Source organism: Corylus avellana, chromosome ca7 (genome assembly GCF_901000735.1).
Source record: "Corylus avellana chromosome ca7, CavTom2PMs-1.0".
Taxonomy (NCBI): domain Eukaryota; kingdom Viridiplantae; phylum Streptophyta; class Magnoliopsida; order Fagales; family Betulaceae; genus Corylus; species Corylus avellana.
This window is the reverse complement of record NC_081547.1, coordinates 21,043,801-21,070,712: the sequence shown is the minus strand read 5'-3', so window position 1 is coordinate 21,070,712 and position 26,912 is coordinate 21,043,801. Positions and strand designations below refer to the sequence as shown.

General features: G+C 36.6%; 5 protein-coding genes across 5 annotated transcripts; 3 read left to right on the top strand and 2 right to left on the bottom strand.

Moving 5' to 3' along the window:
- Positions 1-3,599, top strand: LOC132188695 (G-type lectin S-receptor-like serine/threonine-protein kinase SD2-5). Its single transcript, XM_059603223.1, has 2 exons — positions 1-153; positions 977-3,599. The coding sequence occupies exon 2, from the start codon at positions 1,031-1,033 to the stop codon at positions 3,464-3,466; it is 2,436 nt and encodes an 811-aa protein (XP_059459206.1). The 5' UTR covers positions 1-153; positions 977-1,030; the 3' UTR covers positions 3,467-3,599.
- A 2,926-nt stretch (positions 3,600-6,525) lies between these two features.
- LOC132188322 (G-type lectin S-receptor-like serine/threonine-protein kinase SD2-5) lies at positions 6,526-9,826 on the top strand. The gene is made up of 2 exons (XM_059602745.1): positions 6,526-8,564; positions 8,821-9,826. Exons 1-2 carry the CDS (start codon positions 6,935-6,937, stop codon positions 9,615-9,617), a joined length of 2,427 nt encoding a protein of 808 aa, XP_059458728.1. The 5' UTR covers positions 6,526-6,934; the 3' UTR covers positions 9,618-9,826.
- A 1,367-nt stretch (positions 9,827-11,193) lies between these two features.
- On the top strand, positions 11,194-13,831 carry LOC132187993 (G-type lectin S-receptor-like serine/threonine-protein kinase SD2-5). The gene is made up of 2 exons (XM_059602415.1): positions 11,194-12,721; positions 12,912-13,831. Exons 1-2 carry the CDS (start codon positions 11,266-11,268, stop codon positions 13,829-13,831), a joined length of 2,376 nt encoding a protein of 791 aa, XP_059458398.1. The 5' UTR covers positions 11,194-11,265.
- Positions 13,832-17,171: 3,340 nt separating this feature from the next.
- Positions 17,172-18,913, bottom strand: LOC132186907 (uncharacterized). Its single transcript, XM_059601025.1, has 3 exons — positions 18,204-18,913; positions 17,832-18,004; positions 17,172-17,494 (listed from the first exon to the last, which is right to left on the bottom strand). Exons 1-3 carry the CDS (start codon positions 18,831-18,833, stop codon positions 17,344-17,346), a joined length of 954 nt encoding a protein of 317 aa, XP_059457008.1. The 5' UTR covers positions 18,834-18,913; the 3' UTR covers positions 17,172-17,343.
- Positions 18,914-23,534: 4,621 nt separating this feature from the next.
- On the bottom strand, positions 23,535-26,104 carry LOC132188293 (uncharacterized). Its single transcript, XM_059602713.1, has 2 exons — positions 25,836-26,104; positions 23,535-23,926 (listed from the first exon to the last, which is right to left on the bottom strand). Exons 1-2 carry the CDS (start codon positions 26,098-26,100, stop codon positions 23,787-23,789), a joined length of 405 nt encoding a protein of 134 aa, XP_059458696.1. The 5' UTR covers positions 26,101-26,104; the 3' UTR covers positions 23,535-23,786.
- Positions 26,105-26,912: the final 808 nt, after the last annotated feature.

The following is a 26,912-nucleotide window of genomic DNA, read 5'->3' as shown; positions in this document are numbered from 1 at the left end:
TAACTACTCTCTCTCTCTCTCTCTCTCTCTAGTTTGCAGATTCAAAGAAACACTGAAGATTCATCTTTTACATCTACAGTCAAAAACCATGGAAATAGCAAGGAACCCATCTCCTTGAATCCATTATTTTCTGTAACAACATCAAGGAATGAGGTTTGTCGCGTCTCTATACTTCATCTCCAAGTCTTTTTTTTTTGTGATGAATGAAATCTTTATAGAAGAACACACACACACACACAAAGAATCCATTATTTTTCTGTTCTTTGATAGCTATGAAAGACTTGTGCGTTTAACCTGGTTATAATGTTTCTAGTGTTGAGCAAAGAAACCCATCAATAATCAGTTCGCCAAGGATTTTCTTGATTTCTAGTTTATATGTTTGCTCAGTTTTGCTTCGCTTAACTGACATAAGACAGAGGTGGTAATATCTCAAATTTTCATTTTTGACTTCTGCATCGCTTTAAATACTGCACAAAGAACTTGTAATTGGACTATCTCTGTATGTTTAACTCTAAATATCACCAAGTATTATTTCCATTTCTAGTTTTTTGCTTCTTATTTCAGTGGTTATACTTCTTTTGTTTTTTTTTTTTTTTTTTTTTTGCCATGTTTCTTTTGCTTCGTGTACATAACATAGAGTTTGCAATATTGTTTACATCTTTCTTATTTGCTACCCCACCTTAAATAACAGAAATGAAAATTATACTATTTTTGTTTCAATAATTTGTAAACATTTTGCTCCTGAAGTTGTTTATCTTTATCTTTTAGTTCTCTTGAATGTGTAATCCTATTCCTGTAATGGGTTATAAATCTCATTCCTTTTGCCATCGAATTTGATACATATAGGCAAGCTCAAAAAGATATATTGTTTGTATCAATTTCTTTTTCTTTTTCCTTTGTTTCCAACCCCGCTGTTTTTTTGACACTAATTTGCCCAAAGCCCTGAAGTTTCTGATGGGTGTCAAATTGTGGACAGATATTTGGGGCTTATTTAGCCAAACTCAGGGGATTGGTGCAGTTCCAGAGATTTATGGCTTTGTTCCAATTCACAACTTTGTGTCTCTGTCTCCTCCTTGTGTTTGGGAGCTGCTTTGCCAGCGATCAACATGTTGGTCAGATATATCCAGGATTCCAAGCTTCTCACAGTGAATGGGCGGATAAACAAGGACTATTCCTGTCATCCAACAGCTCTGTATTTGCTTTGGGCTTTTACACTGCATTGGATGCCAAATTGTTTCTGCTAGTAGTTATTCATCTGGATAGTTCCCAAGTGGTTTGGACTGCCAATAGAGGCTTACTGGTCAACAATTCTGATAAGTTTGTCTTTGACAAAAATGGGAATGTATTTTTGGGAAGTGGGGACGGTGTAGTTTGGTCTACAAACACATCAGGGGAAAGAGTTGCAGCCATGGAATTGCAGGACTCAGGAAACTTGGTATTGCTAGCTGAGGATAAAAGTATTCTTTGGCAGAGTTTTAGCCATCCCACCGATACCCTTTTACCTGGCCAGGTGTTCCAGGAAGGAATGAGGCTGCAAAGCTTTCGAAACCGCAATAATGTGTCTCATTTTCTTGAATTCAGGTCAGGTGACCTGGTCTTGTATGCTGGTTATCAAACTCCACAACTCTATTGGTCCATAACAAATGATAGCCGCAAAAGCAATAACAGTGTCACCGGTAGCGTTCATTCTGTCTCTCTGGAGTCCAATTCATGGAATTTCTATGATAAGAATAGACTTCTACTCTGGCAATTTGTCTTCTCTGACTATACAGGTCCCAAAACATTGTGGGCTGCTGTTTTAGGCTCGGATGGAGCAATATTGTTTAATAATCTCATAAAGGGAAATGCTTCCACTCCTGAGGCTACTAAGATACCACCAAATTCCTGCAATGTTCCTGAGCCTTGTGATCCATATTATGTGTGTTATTTTGGGAACTGGTGCCAATGCCCTTCGCTTCTCAGCTCTGAATTTGATTGCAAACCTCAGACTGTCTCAAGCTGTAATAGCTCCCAAACGTCAGCAGAGCTTTTATTTGTTGGTGAGAAGCTTAATTATTTTGCACTTGGATTTGTTCAACCTGTTTTGAAATCTAATCTAAATGCATGCCAAGAAGCTTGCCTTACAAGTTGCTCTTGCCTTGTGCTGTTCTTCCAAAGTACTTCTGGGAGATGCTTTCTATTTGACCGGATAGGGAGTCTGCAACGCTCTGGTGAGCGCTCTCCTGGTTACGTTTCATACATGAAGGTCCCAATTGGTGCAGATGGTGGAAATAGTCATGCAAGCAGAAAGGAAAAAAAGAGCATATCAGTTGTAATCATTGTTCTTTCAACCATACTGATTATTCTTGGTCTACTTTATGTGGGATTCTGGTATTACCGCAGAAAGAGAGGATTGCTGGAATATTCTCAAGACAACCTGGATGAAGATAATTTCTTGAGCAGTCTTTCCGGGACACCTGCTCGTTTCAGTTATATTGATCTTAGTCAAGCAACCAAAAACTTCACTACAAAGATAGGCGCAGGCGGGTTCGGCTCGGTCTACCTTGGTGTGCTCCCAGATGGCACTCGCTTGGCTGTGAAAAAATTGGAGGGCATTGGGCAGGGGAAGAAGGAGTTTAGAGCTGAAGTTACAATTATTGGGAGTATCCATCATGTCCATCTGGTCAAGCTCAAAGGATTCTGCGCGGAGGGGTTTCACCGGCTTCTTGTCTATGAGTACATGGCTAAAGGTTCTCTGGATAAATGGATCTTTAAGAACAATGAAGGGGGTCACCTGTTGGATTGGGATACAAGATTCAATATTGCATTGGGTACTGCTAAGGGATTAGCTTATCTCCATGAAGAGTGCGAAGTGAAGATTATTCACTGTGACATAAAACCTGAGAATGTTCTTCTTGATGATAATTATGCAGCCAAAGTATCCGATTTTGGTTTGGCCAAGCTAATGAACCGTGAACAAAGCCTTGTCTACACAACACTAAGGGGTACAAGGGGGTACCTTGCACCTGAATGGATAACCAACTATGCCATATCTGAGAAGAGTGATGTATTCAGCTATGGCATGGTGTTGCTTGAGATTATTGGAGGAAGGAAGAATTACGATCCAGAAAATCATTCAGAGAAATCCCATTTTCCCTCTTATGCCTCCAAGATGTTAGAAGAGGGAAAAGTGAAAGAAGTCTTTGATTCTAGGCTAGAGATTGATGAGAAAGATGAGAGGGTTTCCACTACAATCAAAGTAGCATTGTGGTGTATACAGGATGAAATGCATTTAAGGCCAACGATGACTAAAGTAGTCCAAATGCTTGAAGGCATTTGTGCAGTACCTTCGCCCCCAACCTCCTCTCAGATTAGTTCACACTCAAGTTTCTTCAAATGGAGCAGTGAAGAGGGTACTTCAACAGGACTGGTTGATTACCCTAGTGAGGTAACCATCTCAGATGTACGGCTATCTGGCCCAAGATAATGAAATCAATTTTTGCAAATGGAGATGTATATATTCAGTTGTTTCAATTATATGTTACTAAGTTCTCTGCTCAATTGATATCAAAATGAAATGAATGGCCAATGTCACTTGTAGCATTTGTTGCCTTATGTTTCAGGCTGTGGTATCTTCTCATAAGTCATGCCAGTGAACATGCATTCCCATTCCTATACAACTATACAAGTGATTTGTGTATTTAGACAGTCTTTTGTTCCATATGTTTCAACTTTCTTTTTTGTCCTTTTCTTTTCTTTAGGGTATCTATGCTATGCTATACTATTATTATAAGGTAATGTTAAAAACTAAATTTTTATCCCACAACTATTTCATAATATTAATGTGGTAGTTTCAACTAACTCTTGGATCAATTATTGTTAAAAATAAAAAAAAAATAAAAAAAAATCTAAGGGTTTGTTAGAATTGCGACATCAGCATTGTAGAATGGTTGTATAACAAAAATGTGGTATATAACATTACTCATAATTATAACAAGAGGTAGTTCACTTTCTTCCCTTCCTTAAAACCTCTTTTCCTTAGTGTAGACAATACTCAATGAGTAATGTTTTCTATTAGATTGTTATTCAATTGCCACACAACTTGATGATATAGAAATAAAAATCAGTTCTTGGATTAAAACTTATATATAAATAATGGTTGATTTTCACTGTCACCCTATCCCAATTATATAACTGTCGTCTATCAGTTTACTAAATAATATTACTCATATTCAACAGAAAAATTCTATATACTACACCTTTATCCTCACCTACATCTCACTAGATAGATGTGGTAGTGCCTATTAGCCCTTAGTTTTTTCTTCTTTTTTATTTTATCAAGACTCGATCCAATGAGATAGGGATAAAATAAGGGTGTAGTAGTATATATAACATTACTTTATTCAATATTATCATCATCATTTGAGTAATGATATATATCACCCTTCACCCTTGTATTATCTCAAAGCTGATGTGGCATGTCTCGTAGCATGTGATGCATGAAAATGAGTTTTTAACTGAAGGGACCCAGCACATCAGCTTTAGGGTAATACGAGAGTAATGTCTTATCAATTCTCACAACTGTAATATAAATAAATAAATTTATTTTTCTTCGTTGTCTTTATGAATATTTGGGTCTTTTCTGGAAAGAACATGGAGCGATTGACTAGGGTTGCGATAAAGCACATACTCTGTCTCTCTTTCCAAGTTCAAAAAATAAAGTGGGGGTTTCGAATTCAAAATCTGATGTGATCCCCATTTGATGTCAAAATCAGTTTCATTCTCTTAACACTTTAGATGTTTCATTCATCTTTGTGTTGTACGAAAAGTTGTAGACAATTCATTGATCTTTTTTCGACGACACGTTGAATGGTTGCAAAAGAAGGTACAAAATGGCTGTAGCCTCTGGAGTTTTACTAAAGTCTAAAGTGATCCTCCAAAGAAATAGAATCCTCAAATGCCTCAGTAATATAATATACGAAAAAGGGTGTCCTGCATTTTGTGTTTTGATTCTTTTGAACACTTTAAAGGATGTGGGGGGTTTGTTTGCATTTGAAGGCCTAGTATTCTAAAGTATTGCTATTATTCCTTTTCTTTCTCTTTACAGTACACTGTTAGATTTCTTTAAGAGTATTTTAAATAATTATAAAATCTATTCTAGCTATATCTATAAGTTTTATGAGCATTTGATTGAAATATTTATATCTTTCAAGTCGAACCAAAATTTTTAAATGTAGGAAGAAAAGTTTTGTCCCACGATGATTAAATATAAAGAATTAACTAAGAGAGCTAGCCGTCCGGACTCATCACGTGCAAGGACAATGAGCTTCGGGCGCTATGATGTGCACTTTTCTAGCCGTTAGCAAGGTTTTAATTTACGAGATTTTGTGATTACAATTTGTCTCAGAACTTCTTTCTATTCTCCTACATATCTCTTTCGTATTATGTTCTTCGTAAAGGTGTTTCTTGTTGCTCTAGAAAATGTTATTATAAAGTAACATTTGAACATCATTGTATCGTAAGAGCTATTTTGTCGAGTCGCTTAGCATTTAGAAGACAAAAGATGTTCTAAAAATACTGTCTTTGTGATTGAGCTTTAAAATTCCAAGACTTCGTATTTTTTTTTTCTCTTTATTCTATAATATCTTCCAACATAAACAATATTTAGAAGCTAATTTCCTATATAGTTCGTGTCTATAACATGGTTGCGACTTAAATTTAAGAATATACACAAATTACAACTAAGCTCTTAACAATGATGAGTGGCGTGCAACTTAGTAGGAGAAAGCCAAATCCGACTTTGTTTTTTTCTCTCCATGTTTTGGGAGTAATTTATGTACTCAAAAACTGCGAATACGGCTGTACCTTGAATAGGATAATAGGCTGCAGCCAAGAAGGTAGGGGGGAACATTCATTCTCCATAAAGTTTGAAGAAAAATCCTTTTTTTTTTTTTTTGGTCAAAATTGGATGCCACATTGAAGTCTTGCATACATGATGATAATTGTGAAAATGGTGTAATTTGTTTATCTCATAAAGTTGGGGTATTTTTTCACTATCATATACGTGAGCTTCACCAGATCTGGATCTAAACTTTCAGCCCAAACAAACACTCTGTTTACTGTTTACTCACCTACCCTTTAAGATATATTTGGTGACACTTTAGTGTCCTGGAAAAGACATAGAAGGCTGCTGACTAGCTGAGCCAGAGAGCATCTTCATTTCTTTTTCTTTTTCTTTGCAATAATAGCTCTAAAGAATGTTCGGCATTAATACACAGAAATACTTGTTTGGAATTGTGTCAACATTATTCATAACCTGTGGGTGCGTGTGTCACAGTCTCCACCTTGCATATAAATATAGAGAGATAGAGACAGAGACAGAGAGGGACTGATGATTCATTTAATTCCTTTTACACCCCAAAAGAAGAAGCCAAGAGCCCATCTTTCTAAATCCATTTGTTTCTGTAACTGAATCAAGGAATGAGGTTAGTCATGGCTCTTTATTCTTTTTTCTTTTTTTTTTTCTGGGTCATTTTAAATTTTCTTTTTCCCTTCATTGATGGCAATGTGAAGCTCCATTGTTGTTTTACCTCAGATTGTAATTTTTGATACTGTTAAGCAAAGAAAACCCATCAACAATCGCCAAGGAATTTTTTCATTTCTTGTTTGTTTTTTGCTCTGTATTGTTTTGCTTCAAGCATATAAGTTAGAGTTGGTAGTATTTGAATACCACAAGTAGAACTTGTAACAGGATTATTTTTGGCAGTCAGACAATTTATATTTGAGCTTTTTGAATATAAAAAACTCATCTTGTGGCTGGCTATCAATCTCTCTCCCCATTTACATATTTTGAATTTTGTAGCTGTACAACTAAATTTTCCCAAGCACTTGAAAGTTTTAGATTTTGTTCACTTATTTAGCCAAGCTCAATCAATTGATTCAGTTATAGAGAATTATGGGTTTGTTCCAATTTAGAACCTTTTTTCTTTGTTTCCTCCTGTTTGAGACATGCGTTGCTAGTATTCAACGTCTTGGCCGCATATATCCTGGTTTCCAAGCGTCTCAGACGGTATATATTGACAACAAAGGCATATTTCTGCTGTCCAACAACTCGAATTTCGGTTTCGGCTTCTATACCAGTGTGGATGTCACATTGTTTCTACTTGTTATCATTCACATACCCAGTTCCAAAGTTGTTTGGACTGCTAATAGAGGCTTTTTGGTTCAAAATAGTGATGACTTTGTGTTTGGAGAAAATGGGAACATTTACTTGGAACGTGGGAATAGTGTGGTTTGGTCTACAAACACTGCGGGAGAAACAGCTACTGCCATGGAATTGCTCAATACAGGAAACTTGGTATTGCTTGGGGATGGTGGAAGAATTCTATGGCAGAGTTTTAGCCATCCTACTGATACCCTTTTGCCTGGTCAGATATTCTTGGAAGGAATGCAGCTCAGAAGTTTTCCCAACCACAATAACCTGTCTCACTATCTTGAATTCAGGTCAGGTGATTTAGTCCTGTCAGCAGGTTTTGAAATCCCACAATTTTATTGGTCCATAACAAATGACGGCCGGAAAACCAACAACAATGTCAGCAGCAAGGCTCATTCAGTGAGTCTGGGGTCCAATTCCTTTAATTTCTATGATCAAAATAAAACCTTACTTTGGCAGTTTGTCTTCTCCAAAAACCCTGGATGGAATGCCTTCTTTGCTGCTGTTTTAGGCTCTGATGGGTCTCTCTCATTCTATAATCTTCAAAAGGGGAAGTCAGTTTTTCCTGAGGCAATCAGAATACCACAAAGTTCCTGCAGCACTCCTGAGCCTTGTGATCCATATTACGTTTGTTATTTTGAAAGCAGATGCCAATGCCCTTCACTTCTCAGCTCTCACTCTAATTGCAAGCCTCAGGTCAGTTCAACCTGTAACAGCTCCAAGAGTTCTGTAGAGCTTCTATACATTGGCGAAGAGCTTAACTATTTTGCACTTGGCTTTGTTACACCCTCGTTGAAATCCTCCCATCTAGTTACATGCAAAGAAGCATGCCTAGGAAATTGCTCTTGCCTTGTGCTGTTCTTTGAAAGAAGTTCTGGGAGTTGCTTTCTGTTTGACCAGATAGGAAGTCTGCAAAGGTCTGACATGGGCTCTACTGGTTATATTTCATATATGAAAGTTTCAAAGGACGGAAGTCCTGCAAGCAATGAAAGAAAGCGGATTCTTTTAACCATGGTCATAATTTTTGCAACTGTCATGGTTGTCTTTACTCTGCTTTATGCAGGATACTGGTACCATAAAAAGAAGATATTACTGCAATATCCTGTAGAAGATTCAGAAGAGGATAATTTCTTGGACAATCTTCCTGGGATGCCTCTTCGTTTCAGCTATGGTGATCTTTGCAGGGCAACCAAGAACTTCTCTACAAAGGTTGGTGAAGGAGGGTTTGGCTCAGTCTACATTGGTGTGCTCCCAGATGGTACACAAGTGGCTGTAAAAAAGTTGGAGAGCTCCGGGCAGGGAACCAAAGAGTTTAAAGCTGAAGTTACTACTATTGGAAGTATCCATCATATGCATTTGGTGAAGCTCAAAGGTTTTGTTAAATCACTACTTATCTCAAAAACTCAAACAGTTAGAAAATAGTTAATTTATATTTTAACACTTTCCATTACATGTGAACTCAAACTCTCCCTTAATTATTGATGCTCAACATGTGAAATATTTAATTGAAATGAGAGGTGAATGGCGAAGACAAAGTTCAAACTCAAGACTTTTGACTCTACAATTATTGAAAAAACTTAAGCTGTTAAGAGATGGTTAATTTAATTGTTTAATTTATATTTTAACAGGATTTTGTGCTGAAGGGCCTCACTGGCTTCTTGTCTATGAGTACATGGAAAATGGGTCATTAGATAAGTGGATCTTCAACAAGAATGAAGAGGGTCATGACTTGTTGGATTGGGATACAAGATTTAATATTGCTTTGGGAACAGCAAAGGCCTTGGCTTATCTCCATGAGGAGTGTGAAGTGAAGATTGTCCACTGTGATATAAAACCAGAAAATGTTCTTCTTGATGATAATTTTGTTGCAAAAGTTTCAGACTTTGGCTTGGCAAAGCTAATGAACCGGGAGCAGAGCATTGTATATACAACGCTGAGGGGTACAAGAGGGTACCTTGCACCCGAATGGATTACAAACTTTGCCATATCAGAGAAAAGTGATGTCTACAGCTATGGCATGGTGTTGCTTGAGATTATTGGGGGAAGGAAGAATTACGATTCAAAAGACTGTTCAGAGAAAGCCCATTTCCCTTCTTACGCCTACAAGATGTTGGAAGAAGGAAAACTGGAAGAAATTCTTGATACAGAGCTAGAGATGGATGAAAAAGATGAAAGTGTAGTCACTGCTATCAAAGTTGCATTGTGGTGTATACAAGACAATATGCATATAAGACCTGCAATGACTAAAGTAGTGCAAATGCTTGAAGGTTCTTGTGCTGTGCCGCCGCCTCCAACGTCATCTCAATCGGGTTCTCCGTCATGTTTCTTTAAATGGAGCAGTCAAGGGGCTACTTCATCAGCAGCACTTAATGATTATTTCAGTGATGTAGCCATGTCGGATATTCGCTTATCGGGACCAAGATGATAAAAGCAAATGTTTTGTTATAGGAGATTTTCATTTTTGTCCTCTGTATCTTGGCAGAGTCATGAAACTTCAAAGTTTTGTACTGATTCATTTGTATTAGATCTCAAGATTTGCTTATCTTGGTTGGTTTTCTGACCACCTGTGGAGACAGCTATCTCCTATTTGCTCAAAAATGTATGGTTTTGATTGTTGTTTGAATCTAGAAATATTCCTGGAAGCTTCTATACTGATATTGAAGATGTTGCTGCTGCTCAGTAATATCAATTAAATAAAAGGAAGAAGAAAATTCGTGCATAGTGATGGAAGTTTGCAATGAATTACAAAATAAAAAATAGGGTCAACTGTCAACTGGGGACATAAAAGTCGGCACTTGTTGGGGACTCACGTTACTCTGAGCTTTGGGGACTCATTCATGGGTTAAGATTCTCTCCCCCACTATCACAGCACTAATTAAACTTATTAGCAAGAAATCATGATGTCCTACTTCAGCAGACCATGAAAATAGCACTGGAAAATGGAATTAAAAAGACCAGCACCAATTATGATTGTTGGCTGGTTTGAGTTTCTCTGTAGTTATAGCCTGCAAAGTTAAGGGCAGGACGTGCATTATGTTGCCGGGACGTCTGGATCTTGTGTTGTTCAAAGAGTAATGCTATTTAGTAGACTATTATACGACTGCTATACAATTTGATGGTGTAAGCCTATAGATCAACAATTAAAAAAAAAAAAAAAAAACGCTAAGTACTGATTTTTATTGTCATATCGCCCCAGTTGTATAATAGTTATAACGGTAACAAAATAGTGCTCAAATTATTGGCCTCCATTACCTATATTGTCCAAAAAGAGATAAATTCTTTCATTAATGACCATTACCCACTTTGCAGAGAGAGAGAGAAAGGAAGAAAATTAAGAAAGAGGTATTGGGGTAGCATGATCAGAGATGATTCGCACGTTATCAAAAATTTAAAATAAAAAAACTAATCTATAGTGTCACTTTCATAGTAAAGTACACAATAGATAGAACATTATTGTGAGAAAAGAAAAGTTTCATTCCACGTCCATGTTAATCACTCATATCTGCAACTGCATGGAACCAACAATCTCCTTTCTAGTGGGAGCCACGCCGGCCTCAGAGCTGTAATATGTTATAGATACACTCCCGCATGTCATGATGTGAATAAAATAAGACGGTGAAGTGCTCTCGGAAGCAAAGGTTTTAGCCTCCTAACCTTTTGACAACCATTAATTATAGGAAGGGCAGCTGAAAGCATTAGCAAAGTCAATTAACAACCATTTGGATTAATCTAATCTCATCCCTTCTGGGAATCAAGGAAAAGGCCAAGATCCATCCATCTGCTTTTCTGGTTAACAAACAATGAGGTCACTCCTATCATCTTCTGCTCCCTACCTCTAATGGCTATTTTTTTGTACTGCTAAGCCAAGAAAACCCATCAACTGTCACCAAGGATTCTTCATTTTTTTTTTCTTCTTTTTTTGCTTCACATACAATCATTGATCTGCATCATCTTTCTTTATGGACTTGTTCCAATTTAGAACCCAGTGTTTCTGTCTCATCCTTTTGTTACAAACCTGTTCTGCTATCACTCCAAATATCGGCCAGATATATCCAGGATTCCAAACATCTCAGATGGTTTGGGTCGAGCACAGCGGGCAATTCCTCTTATCCAACAACTCAGGATTCGCTTTCGGCTTCCACGATACCCCAGATAACGATGATGTCATGACTATGTTTTCTCTAGTAATCATTCACATATATAGCTCCAAAGTGGTCTGGACTGCTAACATAGGCTCATTGGTTACCGGTTCTGAGAATTTTGTGTTTGGCAAAAATGGGAATGTTTACTTGGAAGGCAAGAAGGGTGGTGTGGCTTGGTCTACAAACACAGCCGGAGAAGGAGCTACAGCAATTGTATTGCAGGATTCCGGAAACTTGGTTTTGCTTGGTGACAATGGAAAGATTCTCTGGCAGAGTTTTAGCCATCCCACAGATACCCTTTTACTCGGCCAGCAATTCGTGGAAGGAATGCAGCTAAAAAGTACTCCCAACCGCAATAACTTGTCTCATTATCTTGAAATCATGCCAGGCACTTTGGTCTTGTATGCCAGATATGGGAGTACTCCACAAATCTATTGGTCTATAGCAGATGACAGCCGGAAAACCAAAAACAATGCAACTGGCAAGGTTTACTCTGCATCTTTGATGTCCAATTCATGGAATTTCTATGATCAATGGGGAGCCTTACTGTGGCAGTTCATCTTCACCAACCATTCTGATCAATTGAATGCCACGTGGGCTGCTATTTTAGGCTCAGATGGCTCAATCTCATTCTACAATCTTCAAATGGGGCAATCTGTTACTCCTGAGGCCATTAGAATACCACAAAGTTCTTGCAGCATTCCTGAACCTTGTGATCCATATTATGTGTGCTATGTGAACAGCCAAAGCCAATGCAAATGCCCTTCTATTCTCAGCTCTCAATTTAGTTGCAAGCCTCGGATTATCTCAACCTGTAATGGCTCCAAAAGCTCAGCAGATCAGCTTTTATATGTTGGCGAGAAGCTCGATTATTTTGCACTTGGGTTTGTTACACCCTTTTTGAAATCTGATCTATATGCTTGCAAACAGGCTTGCCTTGCAAACTGCTCCTGCCTTGTTCTGTTCTTTGAAAGCAGTTCTGGAAGTTGCTTTCTCTTTGACCAGATAGGAAGCTTGCAACAGGCTGAAGCAGGCTCTGCTGGTTATTTTTCTTATATCAGGGTCTTAAGTAATGGAGATGGAGGGGTAAGTCCTGCAAGAGAGAAAAGCAGAACAGGAAGGAACATTCTGGTTATTGTGATCATTGTCTTTGCAACTGTTCTGGCTATTGTTGGTCTTATTTTTGCTGCATTCTTGTACCACCGCAAAAGCAAGATAATATTGGAAACTTCCCAGGACACTTTAGAAGACAATAATCTTTTGGACAGTCTTCAAGCAATGCCAGTTCGTTTCAGTTATAGTGATCTTCACAGAGCAACTAATAACTTCTCTATCAAGCTTGGTGAAGGAGGGTTTGGTTCAGTCTACCTTGGTGTGCTCTCTGACGGTACCATTAAACCACTATTTATTTCAAAAACTTAATAATTTAATAAATTAATTTTATTCTAACATTCTTCAACACGTATGGACTCAAACTTTCCATTAATTAGTGAGGCACAAAGATATGGTTTGAATGTTCTAATATCATATTAAATCACCTCTTGTCCCGAAAATTTATTTAATTTATATTCTAACAGGTACCTTATCTGCTGTGAAACAATTGGAGCGCATTGGGCAAGGAATGAAAGAGTTCAGAGCTGAAGTTAGTCTTATTGGGAGTATCCACCATGTCCATCTGGTGCAGCTCAAAGGCTTCTGTGCTGAGGGAAATCATCAGCTTCTTGCCTATGAGTACATGGGTAAAGGATCTTTAGATAGTTGGATTTTCAATAATAATGATGAAGACGGGCGTCACATGTTGGATTGGGATACAAGATTCAACATTGCAGTGGGTACAGCAAAGGGATTGGCTTATCTCCATGAGGAGTGTGAAGTGAAGATTGTCCACTGTGATATAAAACCAGAAAATGTTCTCCTGGATGATAATTATGTTGCAAAAATCTCAGATTTTGGTTTGGCTAAGCTTATGGACAAAGAGCAAAGCCTTGTATGTACACAGCTGAGGGGCACAAGAGGGTACCTTGCACCAGAATGGATCTTTAACTATGCCATATCAGAGAAGAGTGATGTATATAGCTATGGAATGCTCTTGCTTGAGATCATTGGAGGAAGGAAGAATTCTGATCCAACACAAAGTTCTGAGAGAGCCTATCTTCCTTCTTATGCCTTCAAGATGATGGAAGAAGAAAAAGTAAGAGAAATTCTTGATTCAAAACTAGAAGGTTATGAAAACGATCAAAGGGTTGCCACTGCTGTCAAAGTTGCACTGTGGTGCATACAAGAAGACACCCAGTTGAGACCATCAATGACTAAGGTTGTTCAAATGCTTGAAGGTCGTTGTGCAGTACCTCAGGCTCCAACCTCTTCTATTTTGGGTTCTGAGCATTCAAATTTTGGTCAATCAGGCAGTGAATTGATTACTGCCACATCTAGAATGATTGATTACAATTATAGTGACGCGCACCTCTTAGCGGTTCGCCTATCAGGAGCGAGATGAAATTGTTATTTAATAGACTGTTATACGACTGGCATACAACTGGGATAATATGGCAGCGAAAATTGGCCAATCCTAGACTTATTGTTGAAATCGGTCAATACCGTATTGCTTTAGATCTTCATGGTGTCTTCATTAAAAACTTCCCTAGTTAGTTGCTAAGGTTTCATAGTGAAATATCATGACCATTTGTTCTTGTTTGTGTTTTGAGAGACATGCTGCTCTCTAATTTGAACATGAAAGATGAGAGTCAAGAACAATGAGGTTTGAGTTTATTCCTTGGATATATGCTTGAAGTAATGAATCAGCAACTCAATCAGTGGCAAATAACAAAGAATCAAAGGCAAATGTCACCATACCTTTCCCCCACACAGAAAAACAAAATACCAAACTCCAGCTTAATATGTAACTTACCATTATATCTATGTAGCCCCACCTAGCATTGAATTATTCAAAAAAAAAAATGAAAAATATTCAAAAAAAATCTCCTGACCTTTTAGGAAGGATTAATCTGTTTTTGTCCTGAAACCAAAGGGAATGTGGAGAAAAATGAAAGCACGATTCAGAGCTTACATGTTTGGAATTTCATTGAGAAATAAAGTTTTTGTCTAAAAAAAAAAAACTCTCAATTCCAAGGGACAAAAATTAATAAAGTGACATGTGTCCCTTACCATGTAAGAACCACATGTTTTTTTTAATAATATGAGCATCTCACATTTTTGTTAATGAGTATGGAATTCATGTCACTCTCTTAGATTAGTTTGTAGCTAATTTATGTCCAATTTCAAGCTTACCCCAAAAGGCAATTTTAGGCTTGTTTTTTCTAAGCAAAAATGTTAAAAAGTTACTTGAATATTTGTATAAAATAAAAAATAAAAAAAAATACTTCCAAATTTTTTACCAAACAGACCCATTTTTGCCTATAAATATAGTGCCAGTGTCTTCTATCTATAAGGTATTATTGGGCATAGGTTAGAAGGCACCTCTCTACAAAATTATTGTCAGGTTTTTGTTGCTGAGGTTCTTTGATTCGCTTGAGCAAATATGACTGAAGGTAATTTTGAATCTTTTTTGTTGTGTATTCTAGCATATTGTTATTTTATGGTTCAACAAATTTGTCATGCCCCAATTTCAAAGAGGGATCAACATGGAAATTCTGTGTTTTCAAATATATAGTACTATTAATAAAAATTGTATTGCTCCGGATTTAACCAAGAGTTTAAATCCGGAGCAATAAAAAATAAATAAATAATCATTAATAGTACTATTTATTTGAAATTACAATATTTATATCTTGATGCCACTTTAAAATTGGGGAGTGACAAAATTTTGCAAGTGGCAATCTAGTGTAGTATGCATATGATGTAATATGATGTAGGCATATTGATTAGATGGTATGGACACGTGCCTTCTTTCGATTGGACATGACCTCAACACCAATAAAAACTAAACAAAACTGAAACAAAAAGAGTTATTTGATAACAGTTCGAACTTTAGGGGATAACTTTTAACTTTAGTGAGCAATTTGATAAACCGCGAAACTTCAGAGACCCTTTGAAACATTTTTGGGTAAAAAATTAGACAAAAGCCATCGATTGGCCAAAGCTTCAAGGTGAACAGCAAAATTTTAGAATTGAAAAATACAAGATAATATAAATGGGTTTCAAAGATTTCAGTAGTCTTGACTCTTTGAATAAAAAATCATCTCTTATGGGTGCAAACATAGGAACCATTCCAACCATGCAACAGGGCACTCTTATAATAATTGATGGCATGGCTTGAATCTTGACAATATGTCTCAGGACCTCCACTCCACAACTTATAATGACAAGAGACAAACACAAAAAAGATTAAACAAATATGAAGCATGATATCAGCTTCTCACTGTCAGAAGAAAGAAAAGAAAGTGATTGGGTAATTAAAATTTAAGGCCACAAAGAAAGAATATCTAGTGCTTTGTAGGGCTGATGAGAGAGAGAAAGATTGTTTACAGGATTCAATTGGACGCCCGCCCCACTTGCTCAGCCGCCCGCTTTTTTTCCCCAACTTGGATATTTTTGTGTTGATGTTGATCAGGTCGATTTTTTTTTTTTTTGGAAGTTTCCCATTCCTGCAAGTTTTGGCTGCCATTTTTTTTTTCTTATTTTGAGAGTGTGGGTGGGAATCTAGGACCACTCTTAGAATGCTATGAACCAAGTAGGAGATCTCATTCAATGAAACCAAACAAATCCCAAAAAACAAGTTGAATGCTATCATGGTATAGATACAAAATTATATAAGTCAATCATAATATGACTTATTTAATTAAATTGGTTACTTCTCTCAATTTTGACTTACTAATTTTGTGTTGTGTTCATGTCGAATTCACGAGTCGTATCAAAAATTGTTGACAATAATTACAACACTGAGAGCTTAATTACTCACAAATATAATAAAAAATAAAAAATAAAACCTATAGAGCTTTATTTCAAGCTGCTTAATGGGTTTGGTAGTAAAATATTTCTTGCTCCCCAGACTCAAAAGCATAATTAAACTGATATCTCTTTATGAAGCTTCAGGTTGGGTTGTTGGCTAATATATGAGATCTATTTCTTTATTTTATTTTTTAAATACAAAGAAAAAAGAGAGTTCAAACTAATGATTTGACATAAAGATGAAAATAATTTAAAGTGTTGTAAAGTGATAAATTCCAAATTCTTGGTCCCAGTAAAACAACACCTTTCACAATCAGACCCCTCCATTAAGAGCTCATAGCATTTGGTGTATAAAAATTAACTTTTTAGTCAAAGGACCAAGCCACATAGGCTTTTGAGTGATATGAGATAATGAAAAGTAAAAAGCTACATATACTCTAATTTTTTTTATACAATTTTTTCACACCCATTGAATCAAAAATCCATCTCGTATTTAATAATGATTTTTGTTAAATTTATCAATTATCTTAACAACTTAAACTTATAAGAAAAAATAAATTCAATTACTTAATCATATAACAGTTTTAAAAGTTTTAAAAGTCACCTATAAAAAAGTTGCGTAAAAAATTAAAAGTAAATGTAGTTTTACTTTAATGAAAATAATATTTTGATACGACATAAAAGTAATATCAATTTTAAGTGCTATGATACGACAAACCCTAAATTTTCTAAATTTTCTATCACTTCAAAGCAAGCAACACCTTTCACCTTTATTAAGATGCTCATAACGATTTTTTAGTTCTGAAAATCACAACTCATAAGCTTTGAGGTGACCAAAGAATAATGAGGCGATTCATAACATTACTTCTTTGCTTTACTAATAAAAGGCTCATAGAAACATATTTCCTTATTTAGAAGGTACAACGAGGTTTAAGAAAGTTAATTTTGCTTTACTAATAATAGAGTTAATTGATAATTTACAGTCGGCTCGTTCACTTCTTACCCAAAAATTACAAAAAAGGGGAAATGTTATTTCTTAGCTACTATGTTACTCGAGCTATTTCACAGCAGAGGCAAAGACGGTTTATTGAAGAGTGGAGACTAAGTAGCTGCAGTCAAAGGAGGATGGTGAGAAGCTCCTTGGAAGAAATTTGCAGAAGAAGCATGGCTGTATTCACTTTCAAGTCGTTCCTCTTCATCCTCTTCATCTTCAGCATCCCAAAGAAACCGAGCATATGAAGCTAAGACATAACTGCAAACAGACAACATCAATCTTTAGCTCTTAACTTTTATAAGACAGCCACACTTGGAAAAGTACAGATCAAGAACAGAAAACTCCTCAGGAGCCATATATATTACGATCATCAACTTATATTGAACAAAATTCACTCGGAAGAATCCATTTAAAGCAGTAGTTTGGTTGAGAAATTCCATCAAACGAGTTGAATGCATGAACTGAAGCACTTGATCAAAAGCTTTGTATTCAACAACTTCAAAAACAAATTAATCTAAACTAGACAGTTCTAAACAAATTAAACAAAATCAAAGGTAGATAAGTTGAAATATGATCAAGGAGCTGTCTTTCTTACCAATCATCTGGGGCAGTTTTAACAGCTTGATCAAAATAACTCTCGGCTCGATCGGCATCCCTTTTTGTTTGCCAGATCAAATCAGCATAGAGAGCTAAAACATTTCCATCACTTGGATTAGCCAAAATTGCTCTCCCAAAATACTCTTCTGCTTTAGCAAAATCTCCACGAACCTATTTTCAAATTGAAGGATATCAGCAAGATTCCAAACCAAAACTTTTCTTCACAAAAGAATTTGGCAGCAATAGATGGCCTATCAGGGCAAGTATTCTAAACAATTATTAAATGATCATTTCCTTCATTTTCCCTAGCAACCAAACAAAGAAAGGATTCAAAAAATCAAAGATTTTAGAAAATTAGCAAATTACTGACCTCTTTTAAAAACTTTGCATAGTTTCCAAGAAGAAGCGCATTGCCAGGATTTGCTTCAATCATCTTCTGGTAATAAACGTCGGTTTTATCACTCCCATGATTATTACCTTCAAAAGATCCAGACCCACCATTATCCTCTCCATCTCCACCATCTGATCCTCTGCCACCACAACCACCACCAACACTCCCATTTCCACCACCCCCTACCAGAGTCTGCAACACACAATCATTCTTCCCCGCAGCACATCCTTCTTCACCCACAACACTCTCACCCAACCCAGAGCTTGAAAAAAGTCTCCGGATTGAAGATGATGACAACACCGAATTGGGTTTTAGCTCTTTTTCTTCCTCCACTTCTTCGACCGTGATTTTTGGTTGTTTTTTGTGGGGGCGAGATATGGGGTTCGTTTTCTTGGGCTTTGGTGGGGTTTGAAATTCTGCTTCTTGCAAGGCTTGGGTTACCTTCTTCGTCGATTCATCAGAAGGAGAAGGATGAAAAGATGCCGTAAAAGAAACTGATCTGGTTCTTGAAAGCTGGTGAACTGGTTCAGTCTCTGGGGATGATGAATCCTTGCAGTACTGGGGTAGCCACGAATTCAAGATTGGTGCAGAGGCGCTTCTCAGAAGCATGATTTTCTATGATTTCAGAAAGGGAGAGAGATTAGAGATTATAGAGGAAGAAAACCTCCTATGGTTCAGCAGCTAAGAGCAGAGAGAGTTGCATTTTATAGGAAGTGTGAAGAAAACAAAAATCAATATGGTCCGTACGATTAGACTCTAGTAGTAATTAGTAAAGGACAAATTGCAGTGGCCAGCGCTCGTGGGTTGGTATGCGCTGTCCGCGCCAGATAAGCGAGGAGTTCATAGTGCATGCTGACTACCTCTGAGGGACTGACACCTGGCTATATCCCACGTGTTATGCGGACCCACCTCTGCCACTTTATTTTTATTTTGCGTTTTGGGTAGGAGAGTGGACGGTCCAGAATTGGTTTTGGAAGTGACAAAATGACATCACTCTCTGGTTAGCCTTCTCCATCATGCTCTACACTGTTTGATGCGTACTTGCTTGGAATGAAGAAAGTGACGACGTTGAGGAATTGTATTGTTCACACTGCTGTCACAGAATGTTATGAATGACCAATCTCCGCTTAGATATGTTTATATGATACCGAAAAATCAAATTGATAAATGTTTGGTTTCTACCCATTGAATATGTGAGATTAAAAGATATAGACAAGAGAAAGTGATGAATCTGTAACACTTCTCAATCAACTTTATTTAAATATAAATACTATTTTAATTTAGCTGTGTTTTCAATCTTGACAATTATGGCTATAATTAAGTTTTCCTATAATTTTAAGTAAGTCTCTTCAGCAATATATATCATCTAATTATATATATATACCAATCAATTAATATTACGTGACCTTTAATCTCTTATGATGAGTAATTGCTATATAGAGAGAAAAGGCCAAGGAAAAGCTGCTCCTTACAGTGAGTAACCACCCGTTACATAAAGAAATTGTAAGAAAAGCCATCGCACTCTTAAGGCATCGTTTGATAAACGATTTTGTCATGTTTTTGGCTCTACACTATTCATCACACTTTTTTATTTTTTTAATATGCTCTTACTTTTTACATCATATCAATCATTTTTTATTATTATTCAAATAAAAAAATCATTATAAAATAAAAAAATTTCATTTTTCCATACCAAATATTTTTATTTTTTCAATTTTTTTTAAAAAAACCATTTTTACCTTTTTTCACATCAATCACTTCCTGCTACAGTATCGAACCAAAACCAAAACAAAATCGTTTATCAAACGAAGCCTAAGAATGGTCGTCTCTTAGACAAAGGAATTGTGAGGGGAGATCACCCCTCTTTGTTAGCAGTTGCCACCCCTTACCTAACAAAGTTGCCATCCCTTATCTGACAAGGGATAAACCCTCAGCCCCGGCCACCAAGTAAGTAGTTCCCAGCCGTCAGCTCCCTCTTTTTCTTTTAATTTTTGTTTTTGATTTATTAATTTGTTTTATACAAAAAAATTACTGTTTTTACAGGTCTGTTCATGACATACAGGGACCATACTCTACCATATAACTATCTAAAACAAGCATAAATTTGTCTTGTGGGCATTAAAATAACTCACACTATTTTGAGAAAATAAGGGCTTAGATTATTGATGTAGATTGAAATTCAAGGCTTATCTTATCTTTCAGTCTTTTATTAGGTTTTTTTGTTAGTATTTTATTCTATCTTATCTTTTAATCTTTTATTAGGTTTCTTTATTAGTCTTTTATTCTATCTTATCTTTCAGTCTTTTATTTGAATTAGATTTCTTCGTTAAAGACTTCTAATTTGATTTTATTTCATTTTTATCTTAGGACTATGAGTCTTGGGGCTATAAATAGATGCTTAGAGCCCTGAGAATGAAGTTTTTGAATTATTATTGAGTTTGTTTAATAAGAATTACTCAGAGTTGAAATTTTTCTTTGTTTTCTTTCAAAACTTAGAGAGTATCCATCTTTTATGAAGAAGAATTCTTAGATCTCTTGATAGTCTATTTATCCGTTACTTAATGTTATTATTGATTACAACCCACTAAGTCATGCTGCATCAATTATAAGTTTATTTAAGAAATAGTTTCAGAAAGTTGTAAGAGTTCGAAATATAAAAAAGTATAGCCGGTTTTGGAAAACAAAAGGAGTGCAAAGTTGGAAGACTACAAACTACAAGATAGTTCACTCCTGATAAGCTGTGGAAAGTCCTGCCAAATTGATTTTCAGTACCTAAAATATTCACAGGTAGAATTCTGAAAATCATACACATGTCATATCATTGGTACAGATTATAATTTCGATACAGCCAATGATCTCGAGGAAAAAACAACTATATTATTTCAGCGCAACCCTTTTGTCTTTTTGCTTTTTCAATAATGATACATTCATAGATCATAATCAATCACCATCGATTACACCTTTATCGGCAATTTCCTCAACCGATTTTTTAGCTTCCTCATCGCCTCATCGTCGAGAAACAAGTGTGACGTGCATGGTCATAGATGCATGGGTCATCGAACAACAGTTTCTCCCGATTAAAGCAGGCGATGAAGTCTCTAAGATGATTTGTTGCGCCCTGTTTAATGGTGCCAATGAACTAGCTAATGAACTGCTTCCACAAGTCCTTAAAGGAGTTGACTGAGCCAGGCTGTAGGTTTCCAAACAACTTTCGTTTTTTTGTGTGGTGGGGAATGCCTAACACATGATTTTGTTAGGGGTTGCCTGCAAAAGCATGTAGGCCTTATAAGTTTCAATGTGGTCCACGGGGTATATGGAACTGTCATACATTCGGTCTAAGACATTTTGAACTTTGGGAGAAGCAGCAGCTCCATGATTATTTTGGTGATGATTTCTTGATGATAGAGGAGTGCTTAGTTTTTATTGTCATAACCATCTTGTCGAACGCAGCTTGCAAAGTGTCTAAACAGGCATCCACACGTCTGTCTGCATCGAACTGCTCCACATGCTTTCCTTTTGAGGTTTGTTGGAGGGATGACGGTCGATTCTCCTCTCTTAGTTCCCCGTACCACTTTCACGATCCCGATTTGCAACACAAGAGCTCCGAGCTCTAGGATCGAAATCGCTCCATCATTTCGTGATTTTGTTGTGTGATAATGTCCACATTTTGGGGGAGTTGCAATAATTGTGCTTCAAGTGCCTAAAAGTCGTTGCTCTTAAGGGTTTGGCTTGTCAGAAATACTAGGGTTGTTGTGTCAAACACTCATCGACTTGGTGTTCGGCATACAATCTTTGTCCAAGGGATTTACAAATCATTTCCACATGCAGCGCCAACAATTCATACATATGATCACACGACTAAACCCTAACCGAGAATGCCTGCGAAAGAGATGATGATAAGCATGGAAACTGGTCAGGTGGCCAGCCAGAGATGCCTCAAGTAATTAAATCAACGGAGGCTTTTTTAGAAGGAGAGTGAAGAGCAAAAGGAATTTTGGCAAGGTGAATGAATATTCAGGGAAAGTTGTTACTGCAATTGGTGAATGAATATGATGATCCTACGCAGCACATTACCTATTAGTTTTAGTCTTTAGAGACCGAAGGTCATGACTCATGGGCCTTGTTTTTCTTGTCACATGAAATGTTGTGCTTCAATCAACGGCTCCGACTTCAAGAATTACATCTACAATACCCCCTTCCTCCCTTTTTTTGTTGCCATATTGTACTTCCACCCTCTTAGGGTCATGAGGTGACTATTACATCACTCATCGCCGGTAGCGCTTTGAAGTAAATGATTCTTCCGTACCATCTATTTGCCCTCACCATGTACACCATCGTCATCTCCACTTAACCTCTAGATAGAAGAGGTGCAGCAGGGTATGGCCATTGGCCCATCTTTTTTGCAATTTCGAGTTTCACTTATTTCAGTACGGAAGATTCTTTCTACAGGCTAGTGGAGATGATGACTACATGCTCAGGCCAAATATACATAGATAATATACTTCCTTAAATCGACCACCTCCAAGCTCATTGGTGACTTTCCAGCAGGACAAAATTATTCAAAAGAAAATTATATGCAGCTTGAGCATATTCTGTATGGTTCAATTAAAAAACCCAATGACCCAATACCCAAAAAAAAACATTGGGTCACATGCAAGCCCCCTATACAACTTCTAATCTCTTTTTCTTTTTCTTTAGTCCATTAGTTTGTAGCTACTTTTGCATGGATGACAATACATTTTGTAAGGATTTGGCAGGAACATTTAGGGAAATGTTCTTGTCATAAGCTTTTAGTTTCAAACCTTTTAATTTTCCTTGCTGTCCAGCATTACACGTTCACAAAATTTAATAAGGATTACCATTTGGATTTAACATGCTCAAATGCTTCTTTTATTTCTTTCAAGATAGAATAAAATGTTGACATAATCGATTCTCTAGATCTTGTTTCAACTTCTGGACAAAAGACAATAGAATTAACTAACCTAACCTCTCTTACGACAAAATTTATTCCCATTCTAAGAAACCATGCCAAAAGTATTAAAGGCATCATTCAAAAAAGTTCTTAGTTAAGGTTAAATTTGGAATTAGAATTCATTGAAATTTGAGAAGGGATCAAAAAGATCAAAATTCAATTTAGCTTGCCTCATACCAAATTAAAAAAAAATAAATAAAAAAAACCTAAGATCTAGGGACCTTCAAGAATTTCACAAATTGTTTTAATGTTCTTTCAAGGGGCTGGTTTTACAAAAATAACACGTCTGTAAATCTTTTTACTTCATGTTACCCCAATACAGCATAAAAATAACCAAGAGTCATCACCTAATTGTTATTTTGTTTCCTAAGCAATAAATGGGAAAGGGGTTACAAAGGTGGAGAGAGGGGGTCTTTCCCACTCACCCCCAATTATCATATTGACTTTGATAAATACAGCATTTCAAATTTATAAATATTAATCTAAAACATGTTTAAATCATTTACCTAATTCAAATGCTTCCTGCTTTATGTATATAGTAATGCTATTCCCCTAACCTGATATTATATACAAGATAAAAGCTTACTAGATTATCTTCTAAATCGTGATCCCTTGTTTGGTCTACTTCTCCCATCCCATGCAGAAGCCCAGAAGAATAGAGACATCCAGAAAAGAACAGCAAAGAAGATCTGTACTCTATCTTGAAATTTGGATAAAGATGCTGCAAGTCCTGTTTCCAAAAGAATGAAGAGAGGTCAGCAAGTACCAAAATCCAGGCACTTCAAGAGTCAAGACCGTATATATATAGTATAATGCACATAAGAAAGAAATAAGTCACAATATCTGACATCATTAAGGCCATCTAATCATCATTCTATTCAAACACAGAACATTAAGCAGTTATAAAAATAAAATTCGAACAGCTTTTACAGTTTGCTAACATCATTATTCTATTGTCTTAACCACTAGAAATATAGATAACTAAGTATTGAAATAGAGATGAACGGCAAGAAGCATGTAGATGCCACTAGAAAGATAGATAACTGAGTCTTGAAATCCAGTCAAGCAATAGACCCTTGGGATCATAAATTGTTATCAGTTTAAGGCGGTAGAAATATGCAAATCTGGAACCAAACCAGACAGGTGATAAAGTGATAGAAAACAATAAAAAGGTTCTTTAACCTTCAAACCAAATACAATTCAGATCATGTAAAAATCTCAACTATCAGCCCCACTTCCAGAACCCAACACCAAATCTTTTCAATATAAACTCTCTACCATAAATGTTCCCAGCTAAAGCAGTTTAAACATCTGCAGCAGGCGACTTTTACACCAGAAGTCATCTTTAAAAACCAAGGAGGCAGGGATCATGAAGCCAAAGGAAAATTTTTTCTTTAAAAAAGAATCTCACTAAATTTCCATAAGTTGGAACTCTATTTGTCAACAGTGGTAAAGGGAGAGAGGCCATGGGAGCCACAACACCCTTGTCTTAAAGTACTGATCCATGTCCCAAAATTCATCAATCCTTAACACACCAGTGGCAGACAGCTGAGTAACACGTAAGAATCTGCCCTTGGACTGCCTCCTTGAAAGACATATGTCCTTAACCACCAGATGATGGGGCAATACTTGCCCGACTGCCATTATACTTTGTTCATGGTATGAACAGTTTTTTGGGCTCCTCTAATTTATTATTCATAATTGGAGGTCCCTACAACATAGATTGGTGACTCTTGGAAAAAAGCAGAAAGAAGACTTTTCAATACTCTTTAATTTCACATTATCAATTATGTAAACAGATAGTTGTACAATTGAATAGATTGGGTCAAATTGGAAAATGGAAAGATTTATACAAGTTATAAATTTTTTTCGTCACCAATTTCTGGAAAAAAGCGTGGTCACCTTCGACAGAAAATTTTATTTTATCTTGGTCCCAATTCAATAATAAACAAGCCCAAACTAACTGCCCCTTCCCCTATTTCATTCAGCCAAAAAAAAAAAGACCAAACTAACTGAATACTAGTGCCATTTCCATGAAGTAGGTTCCCCAACAAGGAGAGGAGCAATTCCTAGTAATAACAAAACCAAACCCCATTTTGCTTTCATTTGTATTAGGTACTCCCTTTAATCTTTTTGGTTTAAGAGAAGCAAGATGGATTTTCTTTCAAGAGAATACCCACTGTCGAAATTGCCTCGTTTCCAAATTTAAGAAATTTGAATATATTTTTGGTTTATAATTCCTTGACATAATCAGTTCTTATATCTGTATTTTTCTTTAGGCTATCTCTTACAGACTGCCATGTATTTACAGGGCACAAAATATTTCATTTGGGAACTGTTACTTTAGTGGTGTTTTGTATTCTTGCTTGGTTGCTTTGTACATTCTTTATTGGTATATATATACACACCCATGTAAAAATTTTCTAAAATTATTACTCGATAGTCTAATTGTGCAATCTCTAATTTGTTTACCAACAAAAAACAAACACATTGATTCGAGATGTTTGAAGAGTATCAATTATCAACAGTATAATTTAAAAGATAGTTCACGGATACAGATTCGGAATTCGAACACATAACAACAAACAAACCCTAAGTAAATGTAAAATAATTAAATGAATTCAACTTTAAATCAGAACCTGTGAGAGAAACCGGGTCATTCGGGGGACGCGGGTCGGAGTCCGGGGGAGGTCCAGGGCTAGCGGCGTGGCAAGGACGGCGGGGCTGCGGGGCACGGGGATTTGAGGGGAAGGAGATGGATGGACGGTGAGGATGGAGCGCTGAGGAGAGGGAGATGAAAGGGTGGGAACGGGTGCAGGGAATTGGGAAGGAGCTAAGGAAGAGAGGGAAGGGGTTTGAGAATGGTTTACGGAATGTGGTGGTTGCTGTAGACACAAGGGCCATTTGTGGGAAGTGAGTTTTTGATTCGGGAGTTTCCGTTTGCTTGGGATTTTATACGGGTGGTGGGGTGCGGTTGGGTCGGGCGGAAGGTGGATGTGGGCTGGGCTATGTTTGGAGATTTTTCAAAGGACAAAATTTTTCACCATGGTGAAATTTCTCCAATCTAATTTCTAAAATTGGCATTGTTACGGTCCACTTCATGATAAAAATTAAAATGTCTTTCACCGGAATGGGAAAGAGTAAAACTTTAGCATAAATACAATTGTCTTGGGAACTGATAAAGATCAATTCTCTAAGTAGAGATAGTCAAACGGGCTTTTCCCATGACTGGATTCATGCTATTTGCAAATCCTGTAAGGTATTTGGGCATTCAACCAATGGCAGTTGCCGTTACAATTGGTAATAATAACTTTACGATGCATTTAAGCAAAAAGTTGAAGTGAAAAAAAAAAAAAAATCTTAAACTCTAATTGCCATTCATGCATTTTAACAAATACGTTCATACAACACTTCTTAAAAAATAAAAATAAAAAAGTTTCTCTCAAATACAATCCTCTTTCGGTAAATTTCTCTCAATACAAACAACCATTCAAATAAAGTAATCCCCACACTTGATCGCAGAATCTCAAAAATTGATCACAGAAACCATATGTGAGAGATGAGTTAAGTCCATTCCTCTTTCATATTGGTCAAATCTAAAAAATCGGCAGATGAGGGCGTTGAGGACGTGAAGCTTAATGAAGGATTGGCGTGCTCTTCTACTGCCTTGGAACTCTCCACCAACCAATAAACCATATTTGAAAGAGATTTTTTGG